General features: G+C 48.0%; 1 protein-coding gene across 1 annotated transcript in view; it reads right to left on the minus strand.

Moving 5' to 3' along the window:
- Positions 1 to 16,286, minus strand: part of Pla2g4d (phospholipase A2 group IVD) — a 21,964-nt gene that overhangs the window by 973 nt on the left and 4,705 nt on the right. Inside the window, exons 2-19 of the mRNA XM_028766845.1 lie at positions 15,782 to 15,854; positions 15,469 to 15,605; positions 13,534 to 13,665; positions 12,861 to 12,901; positions 12,462 to 12,504; positions 11,111 to 11,174; positions 10,709 to 10,845; positions 9,317 to 9,427; positions 9,155 to 9,192; positions 8,841 to 8,976; positions 8,478 to 8,614; positions 6,797 to 7,019; positions 3,153 to 3,270; positions 2,642 to 2,779; positions 2,319 to 2,420; positions 1,997 to 2,191; positions 1,560 to 1,726; positions 811 to 997 (exon numbers count right to left, since the gene is read on the minus strand). Coding sequence (XP_028622678.1) covers positions 811 to 997; positions 1,560 to 1,726; positions 1,997 to 2,191; positions 2,319 to 2,420; positions 2,642 to 2,779; positions 3,153 to 3,270; positions 6,797 to 7,019; positions 8,478 to 8,614; positions 8,841 to 8,976; positions 9,155 to 9,192; positions 9,317 to 9,427; positions 10,709 to 10,845; positions 11,111 to 11,174; positions 12,462 to 12,504; positions 12,861 to 12,901; positions 13,534 to 13,665; positions 15,469 to 15,605; positions 15,782 to 15,854 — 2,179 coding nt within the window. The remainder of the gene's footprint in view (positions 1 to 810; positions 998 to 1,559; positions 1,727 to 1,996; positions 2,192 to 2,318; positions 2,421 to 2,641; positions 2,780 to 3,152; positions 3,271 to 6,796; positions 7,020 to 8,477; positions 8,615 to 8,840; positions 8,977 to 9,154; positions 9,193 to 9,316; positions 9,428 to 10,708; positions 10,846 to 11,110; positions 11,175 to 12,461; positions 12,505 to 12,860; positions 12,902 to 13,533; positions 13,666 to 15,468; positions 15,606 to 15,781; positions 15,855 to 16,286) is intronic.

The following is a 16,286-nucleotide window of genomic DNA, read 5'->3' on the forward strand; positions in this document are numbered from 1 at the left end:
AGGAAGGAAGGAAGGAAGGAAGGAAGGAAGGAAGGAAGGAAGGAAGGAAGGAAGACAGAGGACCTAGAAAGATGACTGAACAGTAAAAGCACTGGCTGCTCTTCTTGAGGTCCTAGGTTTGATTCCCAGCACCCACAAAATAGCTCACAACCATCTTTAACTTCAGTTGCAAGGGGTCTGATGCCCCTTTCTGGCCTCTTTGGGCCCCAGGGCATGCAAGTGGTGCACAGACATACATGCAGACAAAACACTCATATTTCGAAAAGAAAAAGGAAAGAAAAGAAGAAAAAGTAGAGCCCAAATCCATGTGTGATAGTGCACACGAGTAATCCCAGCACTCAGGAAACTGAGGCAGGAGGATTGCTATGAAGTTGAGGTCACATAGTACCATGTCGATTGGGGCTGTCCAAAAAGACCTTATGTCAAAACAACCAAAACAGAGTAAGTCTGGAAGAGTCAGAATTATGATATTAACTAGAAAACTAGGGGTAACGTACAAAGGCAGGCATTAGATTCCCCCACCCAAAGTAGACAAAATTCTGCCAAGCTGGTGGGATGGGAAGGGATGTGAGGAGGGCTGAGATGTGGAGATCAGCCGAGGAAAGGCGCAGTCCCTGAGAAACGGTCCCTGGCCGCACAGGGCATAAAGCAGAGGGGTCACTACAAAGTCTCGAGACCTGAGCTTCACAAAGGTGTGAGCGTCAGCTACCACAGCCAGGGAGGCGTGGCCAAAGAGCCCAGAGACCAGCCCAAAGCCTTTCCTGGAGCTGTTCCGCCCACCAGGGACCTGGAAGGGAATGATGGCCTCACCAGGGGCTGAGTGGTCCCTGAAGGAGTCATTGACTAGCGGGAAGTGCAGCAGAACAGGTGCTTCTGGGCAGGTAGGGTCTGAGAAAAGGTAACATTCCTGGGGCTGGCGGTGGTCCTCAGGGCTGGGCTCCACACAGGGGAAGGGCAGGCCCCGGGCTTTGCAGTATTTCTCAGATTGCTGCAGACCCTAGAGAGCAGAGGGCGTCCCAGAAGGAGCTGTGTCATCTCAGATTCACTGTAGGTCCATTCCAATTCCCACTTGCTCCCTCAGCATCAAGACAACGGCCTGGCCTTGGGCTGGCCCAAACTAAGCTGCACAGGCCTCCAAGAGAATGTAGGAACCCCAGTAGTTAGAAGTTATAAGTGGGAGTGAAGAGCCAGCAGCCTTCCCCCACCCCCGTACTGTTACTACACCATCAGTTAAATCTTGGCCCTGAAGAGCTTCAGCAGGGGATGTACATGTACTGCCACCCAGACTTCTTAGGGAAAGTTGGGAGTTGGCTGTGGAGGTGCTTGGGATCTTTTGCCAGCTCTGCTGAGCTGTCGTATCCCAGAGGTTCCCATTCCACCTGTCTTGGGATCTCAGAGCTCAACCACCATCACTGCCCTTCCCAATGGAGGACCCAGAAATACCCTTGGGGTTACAGCTCCCTCCCTTAGTCATGGGAAGTGTGAAGCAGAGGCCCTGTTGCCCATCCACAGAGGTGAGCCTGGCCAGACAGAGGGGTTCCCACAGAGCGACTAGGCACCTTAAAAGGAAAGGATTGGTTGTAGTTGAAGGAGAGTATGAGGTCCACTTGGCGACCTGGGCGGAACAGGGAGGGACAACTGCTGTTCATGAAGCAGCCAGCATCAATTAGGCAGAGCTGAGGGTTCTGTGGGGTCAGTTGATTTGGGGTGTCATCTAGGTTGCAATCTGATAGAAAAGGCAATGCTGGTTAGAAGCAGCCACCTTTCCGTAGGTAACTCCTACACTCCTTTGACCCCATTCCCCTCCATGTCCCCTTCTTATGTCTGATGTTACTCTGTGGATTCAGCCCTTCCCTAAGCACACAATAGGATCTCCAGACCACACCCTAGAAGTAACATACATATGGTCTCCCCACAAACCACTGCCAGCTATCAGGCACAGCTCAACCCCAACCAGGAGTCTGGCCTTGTGGGGACACATGGCCATGGTCCTTACCTGCCCAGGTAGAGAAGTCTCTCTGGTTACAGTAGTCCCGGTGCAGCTGGAGGCCATGGAGGAAGTTGGCACTTTGCTGGTGGGATGGCCTGCTAGTCAGAAAGCCTTTAAATGCCTGGGCCAGAGCTGTTCCAGGCTCCAGCCATGGGGCCTCCACACCAGAGGAGGTTCCTGCTGAGGCTGAGAACTCCTTCTCTGCATCAGGAGTATCAGACATTGTTTATATGAGGAGACCCAAAATGCCTGTTCATGCCCTCTTCCACCAACCTCCAAAAGGGAATGGTCTCAGCCCAGGCTCCCCACTTCAACATGCCTCTTCTACCTGAGTTCTGGACATCCACAGGGAAATTGTTCGAGTCTTTCCCAGAGGTGAAGTCATACCAGATATCCATCATGTTCGTAGAGAAAAGGTTGCTCCAGATACCTGAAGGCCAAATTCCCAAGAGGGGCCAGCCCTTAGGTCCCTGTACCCTGTCTTTCCCGCATGGGCACCAAATGATCCCCACTCTTGAGTACGAATAGAAAATTGGTGTCGGGAAAGAGCAGCTTCTGCAATGGCTCTCCCCCACCACCCACCTATCCCTCACCCAGGGGCTCTGCCCAGATCTGAGCTACAGGAGTCCTGCCCAAGAAGATAGGGCTTACCTTCCAGAAAGCAAATCTGGGACTCGGGAAGCCTCTTCATCAGCCGTCCCATGAAGAACTCAGAGCCAAACAGCTCAGAAGGGACAAAGCCTCCATATTTCAGGAACCCAACTTCATAGGGAGAGAACTCCACCCATTCTAATGGGATAGAAAAGAGAGACAAGGATGGGGGAGAGGTTTGGGACTCACAGGTCTGTTGAGGGCCACTGACACTGCCCCTGCCTGGCAGGCCTCTGGCTCCCCCTATCTGATACCAATCCTGCAGATATGAGGAAAGCAGACTCCTAGGTGACTGTTCACTTACCCCTGTCCATATGCACAGACAACCCCACACCCAAGGATACAGTGCTCCCGGGCTGGCTCCCGGGCTGGCTCCCGGGCTGGCTCCCGGGCTGGCTCCCGGGCTGGCTCCCAGGCTCATCAACAATAGCTACATTGTGATTCTGGATTCTCTGGGGACTCTTAGGGTATGGAGGAGTTGGAGTTTGTTATAGGATGGGTAGGACTTTACCCTTGAAGTGGAGGGTGTCCAGATGTTTCTCTTTGACATTGAGGCTCAAGTAGAGAGGCAAAGGGTTCTGACCCTGCTCCAGTGCAGCTCTCTGTCCTGACAGCTTCTGATCTGTCACCTAGGGTTGGAAGCATGAGGACATGAGTATCTTGGAATCATTAACTCCAACAGGTCCAGGGCAGGGCAGGGCAGGAACATAAGAGCGCAGTGAGGAGACTGCAGCTCTGCTGGGTTCCGGGGGTTATAAGTGGGTGTGTGTAGCCAGCTCTGAGCAGCTCTGTATGTAGTCTACCATATCTCCTCCCATTCTGTCTTCACAGATACCACACAGACACACACAGAGACACAGAGACACATGCATAGACACACACAGAGACACACGCAGAGACACATGCACAGACACATGCATACACAGACATACACACACATCTAGAGACACACACAGAGAGACACATACACAGAGACACACATACATGCACACATTCACACAAAGACAGACATACATATCATACATACCACACATATACACGCAGAGAGACACACTCAAACACACAGACACACACACACAGAGAGACATATGCACAGACACACACATACATATACACACAGATACACACAGATACACACACATACATACACACAAAGACAGATACACACACATACACACATATCACACATATACACACAGACACACAGAGACACATGCACACACACACACAGATAGACTGTCACACGCATGCACGCACGCACGCACGCACGCACGCACGCACGCCTTTCCAGGAAGCACACAGCAATCTTTTTACCCGCATTCTGCCAAGGGATGTGCTGCCCTTTTCAGGTTCACTTTAATGCAGATCAAGTCTCAGCTTCTCTCAAATGCTTTCCTGACATCCTTGTTCCACCCAACAAAATATTAAGGAACAAATATTGAAACGGAGGACAGAGGATGTAACTCAGTTGATAAGCCAGTTCACCTAACATTCGAGAGACCCTGAGTTTGAGCCTTCACGCTGCATAAAAGAGGCATGGTGGCACATAGCTGTAATCCAAGCGCTTGAGGGATAGCAGTGGGAGGATTAATAGTACAAGGCCAGCCTCAGCTACATAGCTAATTGGATGCTAGCCTGGGCTACATGAGACTCTGTCTCAAAAAAATTACCATAAATCATATACATAAACTCATGCTGATACCATTATTAGAGGATCAAATGATAATTAAATAATAGGTTTTTTAATAACTGGGATCAAGTTGTTATTTTAACACCTCATAAAATACACTGCCATAAGCTTCTCCCTCTATGTTAATTAGCTGTTGCCACCAGACAGAAAAGTCAGTTAGTGAAAGCGCAGCACATTCTGAACTGAATGTGAACTTAAACACTAGATTCAAGGAATATACAGGACACGTAATACAATAAAAGCATTCCAAGTAATTACATTGGTCTGACAAACTCAGTGCTGTTTCGATTAGAATCCCAACATTAATAGTGAAGATGTGACTGATTCTGTAATGAAGAGTAGAAGGCCAAGAACTGCCAGAATAGTTTGAAAGAAGAATCAAAGTAGATGTTCATTGGTCAGCAGAATTAGTACTATGAAACCAAGCCTTCTAGACACAGCAGGACCGGTGCACATAAGAACTCTCAGATACCAGAGGCATGCACAGGGGCTGCATAGACCTGCACCAGATGGAGCCCAGTGCTGACAGGAAAGGTGGACAAGCTCTCTCCAAAGACAGCCTCTTGCAAACAAAAAATTGGTCTTCTTCAACAGGGTCTCACTGGAGAGACAATCCATTCTTAAGGGCAAGCCAGCAATAGATGGCTAACTACAACAACAACAAAAACCTAACTCAGTGGCATCCTTAGAGGTTCATAATGTTTTGTCACAGCATTTTTTTTAACCTTTCAGGCCATTTGTATATATATTATAGCTTCTAGGTTTGTGTTTTTATGAAATTCCCGTGTCTGTGCACATGCGGGGCTCTGTGCCTGTTTTTCTTGTGCGTTTTCTTTGGCTCTCTTCCTTCTGTTTGTTCTATTCGGATTTGTCTGCCTTTGTTCTTATCTTATTGTATGATCATTCTTTAGCTGCCTGTTTTGTAATGAGAGAGAAGAAGGGTGTGGATCTGGGTGGAAGGGGAGGATCTAGGAACTGAGGGAGGGAAAATCAGAAGAACATCTATTTTCAATAAAATAAAAATAGAAAAAAATAAAATGACTACTTGCTGAAAGTGATCTACAGCTGATCCAATATAATCCCCCTTTAAATTCCAATGACAGTCTTCACAGAACTCAAGAGTGGGTCCCAAAATTCACATGGAAGCACACAGCAAAAGAAAAAAAAATCTCAACTAGTCAGAGATCAAAAGAGCCACACTGGAGACATTATAATACCTGAGCTCAAAATATGCTTTAGAGCATAGTTACAAAATAAAACCAGAGTGGCATGAGCACAGAAAGAGAAGCATGTGGAATAGAAGATCCAGAAATACAAACACAGCTGCAGTCTCCTGATTCTTGACAAAAATACATTGAAGAAAAGACAGCCTTATCAAGAACACTGCTAAGGAAACTGTATTTATATGTAGAAGCATTCTATATTAACACATAAAAGAATTCTGTATTCATATGTAGAAGGATTCTATATTCACATGTAGAAGACTTCTATATTCAATGAAGAATAAAACCAGTTCCCTATCTCTCACTCTGAATTCAAAATGAAGAAAGTCTATAGAACAGGGGCAAAATGTCTTCGTTAGCGTTTCACCTGACAGGGAATTAACATCTGGAATACATGAAAGCTCAAAAGTCTAAATACTCCAAACACCAGACTCTAATCACATTCTCAAAAGAAGCATAAATGTCCAACAAACATATGATTCAGCATCCTTAGGCATAAAGGAAATGCAAGTCAAAGCTACATCAAGACGCCATCTTACCCACGGCTCTCTCAGTGCTTATTACCAAGAAAATGAACATCAATAGATGCTGGCAAGGGTGAGGGGGAAGGAACAACACGCTGTCGCTGGGAGTGTAAATTAGAGCAGTCACTGTGGAACTGAGTATTGAGGTCAAACAAAACAAAACTACCTAAAATTACAACTACGTTACCTGGACCAGTTCTGAACATCTGCCCGAAGGACTCTAAGTCAGCACACCACTGCAACACCATATTTATTGCTACAGTGTTATTGCCAAGTTATGGAATCAGTCACTGCTTCCATCATCAGATGAATGGGTACAGAAAATACAACATATACACAGTGGTATGGAATCAGTCACTGCTTCCATCATCAGATGAATGGGTACAGAAAATACAACATATACACAGTGGTGTTTGCTGCAGCCATGGAGAATGAAGTGCATGCAACTATAATTGAAGGTCTTACTCAGAAAGAAAGCATCTTGGCATTGGACAGACACTAACCCTCACATCCTTTGTTTGTTTGTTTGTTTGTTTGTTTGTGACAGACTCTCCTATGTACCAGGCTTGCCTACATTTGCTATGTAGTCTCTGCTAGCCTTGAATCCCCTTTCCCCAATTTCCCAGGTGCTGAGACCCGGTGCAATTTCTCAGAGCCTCTTCCTCAATAGATACGCTTGAAGACACAGCCATGCCATGCTGCTGAGAAGGCAGCATACCTGCCCATGCAGCTTGGACTCCAGCACCAGGCCCCACAGGTCTGTTATGGAGACGGTGTAGCCCTGCTCTTCCCGAAGCTTCAGTGTCTGGCGGTAGCTTGCCAAGTGTTCAGGGAGGAATTCCTCCAGCAGGCTTTTAGCCACATGCTCCCTGGCATGACTGATGGGTCCCTCGAGGTCCTTCTGTGACCACTCTGGGTCCCGGTACAGGTGGGCCATTGTCCTGGGGGAACAAGGGGATGACAGCTGAAGCCCAGCCCCACCCTGTGTCTAATCCCTAAAGGATGGAGTGTTGAGGTCCTCGATGCTAAGCTAGCCCATCTGGGTCTGGGCATGGGCATGGGTATTTCACACCAGGATGGGTATGAAATACGTCTTATCTAGGTTTTATATAGGCGTTGTGGCTTAGGCTGTATTCATTGGGCCGAAGCTCAACCTACAGTCTCTCACATGCTCTCAGGTGCTTCAGTAATGAGGCGCTTCCAACCCATATATAATTTCTCAGTAGCTACATTAGGAAATCAGCAGGAAAACAGAAAAAAAAAGCTTTAATAACATGTCGTTGAATTCAGTAACAGCCAACTGTGGGCCTATAAAGGAAACTTTTCCATCCTCTCTCCTCTGAGGGAGCACTCACTCTGCCCCATGGACCCTTCTCCTTAGAGCTGTCCCCGTGCTGCTCTCTGCCTGTCTACAGCATTAAGGACCTTTATAATGTCTCGCCCCAAAAGAACTGCCCCACTCAGTGCTCTCCTTGAACTCTAAACCTGAAAATGTGTAGCCAGGTATAGCTGACAGCTATTGTACTGGACAGCACCAGACCCCACTCCTGCCTCTATGGGCCTGTCCTGAAGTTAAGACTGTACTTGTCAATAACTATCACTTAACCTTCTACTCCTACTTGGATAAGAGTCATGTATCAATGAAATTCAGAAAAATTAATCTGTAATAGTGAAATGGTCTGGTCCATGTCCATGTTAATGCCCAAGGGAGGGGCTGGAGAGTGGGCATTGTTATCTTTGTATAAAGAACATTCTTTCTTTTCTTTCTCTGTCTTTTTTTTTTTTTGAGTCTCTGTCTCTTCTTTTGCCCCCTTTATTGTTTAGACAAGATCTCACTTGGAACTTACGGCACTCCTCCTACCTCAGCCTTTAACACAGTAGGATTTCAGGCATGGCCACCATGCCCAGCTGTGTATGAGAGAATTTCTTGACCTTATTTTCCTCACCTCAGCAAGAAGGAAAACTCAGAACATGGTGTAAGCCCCAAACAACAACTGCGGGGCCAGCTGGAGAGCCTCATGTGTATCATGTAGGCCACTGTCTCCATTCAACCTATGAGTGTGTCTCTTATCAAATACATTTTGGAGATAAACTGAGACTCATAGAAATTGCTCTAGGTCACCAAAGCCTGCAAATCAGGTTGCCAAAAGCAAGTCCAGCCCTTTCTGGGCCCTTCCTCTTCCAGCTCCTTGGTTCCTAGGAAAAGTGCTCTGACTCCACTGTACTCTGGGAGGACTCCCAGTTAAGTCTGTTTCTTCCTTTTTGAGAAAGCTGTTTGGCCCCATGAGATCATATTGCTCTTTCCACATGGGGTCTCAATATAAAGGGCCCTCAGCATCTGCTCTGCCCCTACTCTGGGCTCTAATCATCTCTGCTGCTACAGTCCCTATGACCCTTACCATGTAGAGCCTGAGATGCCACTGAAGTAGGTCACACAGTCCAGGAGGCCCAACTTCTGAAGCGCCAATAGGTGGCCGTAGAGTGAGATCATAGCCCGCATACCTCCTCCCTCAGCATTGATGCCCACAACAGGAACCTGGACCACACAGAGATGCAGACAGGATGGGGATGAGCTGCCCTCTGCTTCCCGCCTCCAGGCAAAGGGCCATGAGGTCAGGGCTGACTGAGGGTCAACCCAAAACAGAACCTCCAAAGAAAACAAGAGCCCCACCTCCCCAACAGTTCAGTTCCATTCTTTGGAGACTAAGAGAGTACAGGCCAACCCAGATTTCTACACCCATATCCCTGCTGTACCCCCAAACCTCATCCTCTTTCAAGTCTTCATCCAGTTGCAGAGCCTGCTTCAGGGCGGCAGCAACCACCTTCTTCCTCCTGCCTAGGAAGGCCTGCTCCTCCGGACAGAGCCCATAGCTCAGCCTCACAGACAGCTCCTTGGGGCTGGAATGGTGGAGAGTGCAAGAGTTAGGAGAAAACTGTATGGCTCACTCCTTGAGTGACCATAGAGCTTCTGAAAACACCCCCTGCTCCACCCCCAAAACACCCTATGCATAGCACCACCACCCCTCCCCCATCCCATGTTCCTTTTCCTTGTTCCCACAGGGTTGATGCCTCTTACCAACAGTCGGTCTTAAGCTGAAGTTTCCCTTCTGGAGCCTGAAATTAAAGCAAGAGACTCTGAAATATTCTAGACCCTGAGGGAGACATGGGTATCCCTGGGGTGTGTGAGCACCTCCACTCCTTTCCTGTCTGCACTTCCTCTCCAGTTGAGGCCACTTACCTTCATAGCGGGAATGTCTACGGTCACCTCCTTCCCTGGGGCCAATGACTTCAGAGGTACATTGAAAGGTGTCGCTGAGGAAGCCGAGTTCCAGCCACTGTTTCCGGAGCTCTGAAGGGAAACATCCATCCATCCATTCATTTATTCAACAAATTCTGGGTGCCTAGACTGGAAGCAGGACAGCCTGTCCCTGATAATAGTAAACTAATTGTAACAATTACAAACAGTGATGGCTGGGACTGTTTGCCTTTGCAAGACACGGATCCCACTAAATCACTTGTGTCGGTTTCTCAAGAAATGGGTCATGGCTGGGAGTGGTGGCACATACCTCTAGTCCCAGCACTTGGGAGGCAGAGGCAGATGGATGTCTGGGTTTGAGGTCAGCCTGATCTACATAGCCAGTTTCAAAGCAGCCATGCTACTAGTGAGACCCCGTCTAAAAATATTTTTTCAAAGAAAGGAACTGACGTCAGTAATGCGGTGTCGGCACATCGTAGTGTGATAGGGCAGAATGCTGGAAACAAAGAGGGGTATGAGGGTCTGTCTGAGATGACGGGGGTCATGGAGGCCATCTCTGAAGAGGTGTTGTTTGAGCTAAGATGGGGAGGAGGAGAAGGAGGATGAGGAGGATGAAGAGGAGAAGCGGGAAGCAAAAGAAGATGAGGAGGTATTGGAGGCAGCCAGAAGACCTGGAAAGTACTTGACATGTTTGAAAAGCAAAAGGAGGAAAGGATGTCTGGAGCATCAAGAAACAGAAATGAGCTGGGCAGTGGTGGCACACACCTTTAACCCCAGCACTTGGGAGGCAGAGGCAGGCAGATTTCTGAGTTTGAGGCCAGCCTGGTCTACAGAGTGAGTTCCAGGACAGCCAGGGCTACACAGAGAAACCCTGTCTCGAAAAACCAAAAAAAAGAAAAGAAAAGAAAAGAAAGAAACAGAAATGAGAGAGCAGTGGGGGAGGAGGCTGCACAGGCTGCCTGTGTGGGCATCGACAGGGCTTTTTTTGTTTGTTTGTTGTTTTTAATATTTATTTATTTATTATTTATTTATTTATTTAATGTGATCACATTGTCACTGTCTTCAGACATAGGGCATTGAATCCCATTACAGATGGTTGTGCGCCACCATGTGGTTGCTGGGAATTGAACTAAGGATCTCCGGAAGAACAGTCAGTGCTCTTAACCGCTGAGCCATCTCCCCTACCCGCATTGACAGGTTTTATTCTACCAACACTAAGTCTTCTGATGGAGGAGCCATCAGAGCACCGAAAGATTGACACTGTGTAATCGTCCCCAGCCCCTGCTGATGTTCCCTGAGCACAAGAGGCCAGGCCTTGGTAGGGAAAAGGTCATGGAGTTACCTAAGGGTGGTGGGAGAGTTGAGTAGACTCACCCTCAGGTACCCATTCAGCTCTGTGTCCTGGCCCCTCATGTAGTGGAAACTGGAGGTAAAAGCTGTGTCCGGGAAAATCGTCTTTGTGTCCTCATATGACCCCTTCAGCATAAGCTCCAGCTTTAGTTTGTCCTGACCTAGGGAGGAGATAGACCAGATGAGAAGGAAGGAACAAGGGGGTCTTGAACTCCATCTTGGACCTGGGATACTAGCAACAGTGGCTGTTTGTAGGGGAGGAGGTGGAGGCTGGACCACAGTACTCAGGATTCTAAAGAGAGCCTTCCCAGCCTGCGTGCATGTCTTAGCCCCATGGGACTCCCACCTATTGCAGAGGTGTTCCCTTCTTGTGCAGGTTTCCCAGCAGCCTGTGCCCACCGTGGCCAGGCAGAATCTAGCTCTCACCTGCTGCCATGGTGGTGTTCCCAGCTCTGTCCAGGGAGATATCCATGTGTGACAGTTCTCGAGCCTGGGGCAGACGACATCATAGGCAAAAAGTTCCACATGGTAAGCTGAGGCCCCCTCTATCTCAACCCTGAGGCCCACTGAGCTTCAAACCACCACACACACAACAAGAAGTGGGGTTCAGAATGAGACTAGACAGAAAATCCTTCACCCATCTCTGACCTGCTGCAAACCGCTAAGCCTATTGTCTTATAGCATCCAAGACAGTCCATCCCCGCCTAGCCCTGGTCTCAGTTGCTTTTCTTAACTTCTGGAAGCTCTAAAAGCCCCTGGCTCTCAAGCTCAGGTCTCTCTGTTGTCTCCAGTCTTCATCTCACAGATTCTCATGTATGTGGGAATCTCAGACCCACAGGCGGGAGGTGACAGGAAAACATTCAGCTCCACAGTGAGCAGAACATCTCTTGATTATCCCCAGCTCCACTGACTTGTTTTCAGCACTCTCCCTGTGAAACCCGGTGGCTGAAGCTGCTTCAGCCAGCCCTTCCAACAGAACTGCTGGGTCTAACTACCCACTGCTCATCCCCACAACTCCGACAGGACACAACTTTTGAAGATGCTAATTCACTGCTTTTTCTTTGATATGAGGTCTCAATATGTAATAGCCCTGGCAGAACTGAAACTCACTGTGTAGACCAGGCTAGCCTCTTGCCTCTGCCTCTCAGGTGCTGGGATTACAGACAAGTACCATGGTACCAGGCTACCCTATGAGTTCCTTTTAAAGGTAAACCAGTCATCCAACCCACACGTGGCAAGCTCTGAGAGTGAGTGCCCCTGAGGTGTGGCCAGGGGTCAGTTCCAGGTTTTATTCATCTGTCCTCAGTTAATGAACCCCACATCCAATAGGCAGCTTTCCAGGCAGCGCTCGCCACCTTGTGGCCATTACTGACCACTGCAGTTTCATGAGATTGCTAAGAGACAGGCTTGCAAATTCTACTAGAAACTGCTTTCAAACCCCAGTGACCTCAACATTAATAAATGACGCTGGGCCTGGCATGTGGGACTTTACTATGCTCATTACACATAACTAAACACCAGCAAAAAGCACCTAAGTTTTCTCATCAGTCCTCCAGCCATCCAGTTGGAAGCCAGGACCGGTTCAGTCATGTGACCTCAGCTCTAGCTCCTCTCAGCCCCACAGCTTCAGATGACCACCTGGTTAGAAGTCTGGGGTAGTGTAGCCACAAAGACCTACCCCTATCTTGTCCCTTCTCCACACCCCAGAATCTTGACTCCAATTTCTCCCTCACCCCCCACCTCTCCCGAATCTCCCGAGTCACAGGAAGGTCATTACCACAAGAACATTGTTGGTGATGAGGTTTTCTGGAGGGTCCCACCTGAGAAAATCAAAACATCCATTTTGAACTTACGAAATCAAAAGTGTTCTGCATTCACACACACACACACCACCACCACCACTGCTCATATTCCTATCCATGGGGACTCTCCCTGGGCGATGCAGGATTAGGACAGATGCCGCTGTGTCTGGCAAGGTGAAATGAAGGCACAGGACAGGGAATATGCCACCCACCATCCTCCTTGCTCCCATGAGGAGCCCCAGGCCTCCCAGGCAGATGGAGAGAGGAAGAAAGGTGGCCCAGATGAACAGCCCAACAAGGACTCTGGGTCAGGGCTAGTTTTCAGAGTAGAGCTAGTGTCCCCAGCCACTCCCCGGCTCTTCATTCTTACTCACGTTCTTTCCATCAGAAACTCCACATCTAACTCTTCTGGTCCCTGTAATCAAAGAGGGTCAGCAAGTCGCCAGCATTTACAGTTAACACAATCCCTTAAAAGCATTATCCCTCGTCTCTAGCAGTTTCTGAGGAAGGTGTGCTATTGAGACTATTTCCAATACAAAACTGAGGAAACAGAGGTCTAGGGAAAGGTAAGCTAGCTATTAAAGTACCCGGAGCTAGAAGGACTGCAGATTATACATCCCCCTCCCTTCTGATTCCCCAAACCCCGATAGGGTTAAAGGCAAAAGACAAGGAGCTCGGCTAAAGATGATCTGAGGATAAGCGGCTCCCATTTCTTCTCCCTGTTGAGGAGATTCCTGGGCTCCATAATTCTACCTTCCCCTCCCCAAGCCTGCCGCAGGAAGCAGAACTAGACCTTGGTGGGGCAGGCCCAGAGTCCCTTAACCAAAAGTAATGGGTCCACACTGCCCCCTCGTGGTTGCACTGAGCAGTGTTTTGAGAGCTATTCTTGTGGTGACATGGGGTAATGCTGTCTGCAATAGCAGCTAGACTGGTCCTTTTCCTATTAAATGAAAACCAGCTCTTGTCTCGTGGGTGACTATAGCCAGTAGCATCCTGGAAGCTAAGAAACACTGAGCAATTTCCTTAGCCTGGAGCCTTCTTACCCACCTTAGGATTCAGGCTGAAGGTTTTCTGGAGCAGTTGTCCAGGAAGGATTTCTGAGACATCATAAAAAATCTTGAAGCAGACATCATCTTCCGTAATTAAGTCTTCATCATAGACAGACAGTTCTAGAATATTCTAGGGGCCAGGAACATAACATAGTATCTTTTCATTGCAACGTTAGCTCAAGTACACGTGTAAAACAAGTATAAGGAAATCCAGTAAAGTCCCTAGTTTCCCCTCCTGTGTTTTAAAAAATAATTTATTTAGTAAATCTGCATAAGAGTGTTGGATCTACTGGAACAGGAGTTGCAGACAGTTGTGAGCTCCCATGTAGGTACTGGGGATTGAACCCTGGTTTTCTGGAAGAGCACCCAGGGCTTTTAACCCCTGAGCCATCTACCCTGCCCTCCCCTCATGTTTTTTAATTATAAATTTTTATTTAATAGTCATACAAGAATATAAGGTGTTTGGATCTAATCTCTCCCCGCCCCTACCCCTCCCTTCCAATTTCTCCTTTACCCTTCACAACTCCTCCCACCTTCGTTCCTTCTCTCATGCATTCTCTCTCCCTCCCTCCCTCTCTCTCTCTCTCTCTCTCTCCATATGTATGTATATATATATATATATATATATATATTCCACTTAGTGCTGCCTGTGTGTGTGTAAGTGTGGGACTATCTACTGGATGGTAGCCTCTCAGAGCCCAAATCCCCGAAGAAAATGGACTCTTCTTTCTCCAGTAGCCATCACCTGCCAATAGTTCCTCAGGTAGAGCATAGGGCTTCCTGAGCCCCTCCCCCCATGCAGACACAAGTTATGTTTGACCAAGAATCAAGGAAGACTGGGCCTCTGGGTCTGAATCACACAGTGATTGTCTGTCTCAAACATGTATGTATGTATGTATGTATGTATGTATGTATGTATGTATGTGTGTATGTACATATGTATGTGTATATGTATGTCTCTTGAAGAATTTTCTTCCTAGGCAGGGCATGGTGGCTCATGCCTGCAATCTAACAGTCAGGAAGCAAAGACAGGAGGAGGATTGCTATAAATTCAAGGTCAAGCCTGGCTACATAGTAAGAACTAAGCCATCTAAACCTATGTAAAAAGAGTGTATCTCAAAAACAACAATGCTTCCCCTCCCTCTCCAAGAAAAATCAAGCTGGGTATGGTTACACATCCCAAATCCAACCAATCTGGAGGCAAAGTCAGGTAGATCTCTGTGAGTTTGAGACCAGCCTGGTCTATCTAGTGAGGTCTAGGCTAGCCAGGACTACATAGCAAGACCTATCTGGAAAAAAAGAAAAGAAAGAAAAAAATCCCAATATTTTTAAATGTCTCCTGGGGCAGGCAAGACTGTTCAGTGTTTAAAGGCATCTGTTGGCAAGCCTGGCAAACAGATCCATCCCCCAGGACCCACATGGTAGAAGGAGAGAACAGACTCCTCAGAGTTGTCCTCTGACCTCCACATGTGTGCTGCAGCACATGCAGGCACACATACATACACAAAATAAATAAACAAATGTACTTTAACTATGGAAAAAGTTTTCAGCTGTTCTGCTTGGCTGGTTCCCTAGCACACCCATCCAAAAGGCAAGTGCCAGGTACTGTGTGATACTTTTCTATTCAATTTCCCCTTTAGCCCTGCAGTACCCCCATTAAAAAGGAAACTTTCTATCCACAGATCAGAGATGGGCTCTGGAGAAGCAGCAGCTTGTCAAACATCAGTCCCACAGCCAGGAGTGACAGGGCCATGTTCTTTTCTTCATACATCCTCTTGCTCACAGCACATAGAGTCTGGAGCACAGACACCCTCCTTCCTGAGTTCTGTGAGTACTGGAGCAATCCTACTTGATCCCAAGGTCCTCATGTAGAGGGAAGGGGATGGGCTGTTCTACAAGTGAGTGGCCAGTGCCACCCCCACGTGACGTTTACCTTGACTTGACTCTGGATGAGGAAACTGAAGGTCTCATTCCATACAGGGTGACTGGAGTTGGTGACTGTTTGGGTCTTGAATTTCCTTCCAGAAGCTGTTGGCAGCTGCAGAGTCACATATGGATCCACCTTACTCACTGACAAAGTCAAGGGAACCGGGCATCAAAAAGAGAGTGAATTTCATTCATCTTTTCCAGGGACTTTACCCAGGTTCCTTTGGCAACCCCAGTATCCCCTGAGAGCAGCTAAGCCCCACCCCAAAGAGCATTTGGTCCTTTCCCTTGGGATCCAGTCCCTACCCACAATCACTCACACAGGTCAGCCCTGGGCAGATTCCGAGCCTCCAGGACCTTCACAGTGAGCCGGCAGAAGACAGAGGCCTCCTCCTGCAAAGAGACCCCAAGCCCTCAGCTCTCAGCAGACTCTCCTACCTGGAGATGCTGCACTGCCCAGCTCCCTGACCACACGCATCCATCATTCTAGTGCACGGTGATGCTGCCAGGGTACCAGGCCTTTGGGGAAACACCTCTAGAGACCAAATGGCCTTGGGGTTTTGATTCTGGCCTCAGGCAGCCATGGAATAGCAGATCAGCTGGGGTAGTGTCCCTCTGAGGGACAGAATCTCAAGTACAGCAGACAAAGCAAGGAGAGAACACCTCACTGGTCAGGTGGAGATGGTCACATCTAGACCTTCCAAAGAGGGCTGTCCTTGTTGATACAGTCCACTCCTCATCTCTTTGTGCCTTTCCCATGTCGCAAGGAGAGCTGGGCCAAGGAACCCAGTGGTCTATGATATCTGCAAGCTCTAAATATATATA

The sequence above is a fragment of the Grammomys surdaster genome, unplaced genomic scaffold (genome assembly GCF_004785775.1).
Source record: "Grammomys surdaster isolate TR1022 unplaced genomic scaffold, NIH_TR_1.0 170, whole genome shotgun sequence".
NCBI classification, from domain to species: domain Eukaryota; kingdom Metazoa; phylum Chordata; class Mammalia; order Rodentia; family Muridae; genus Grammomys; species Grammomys surdaster.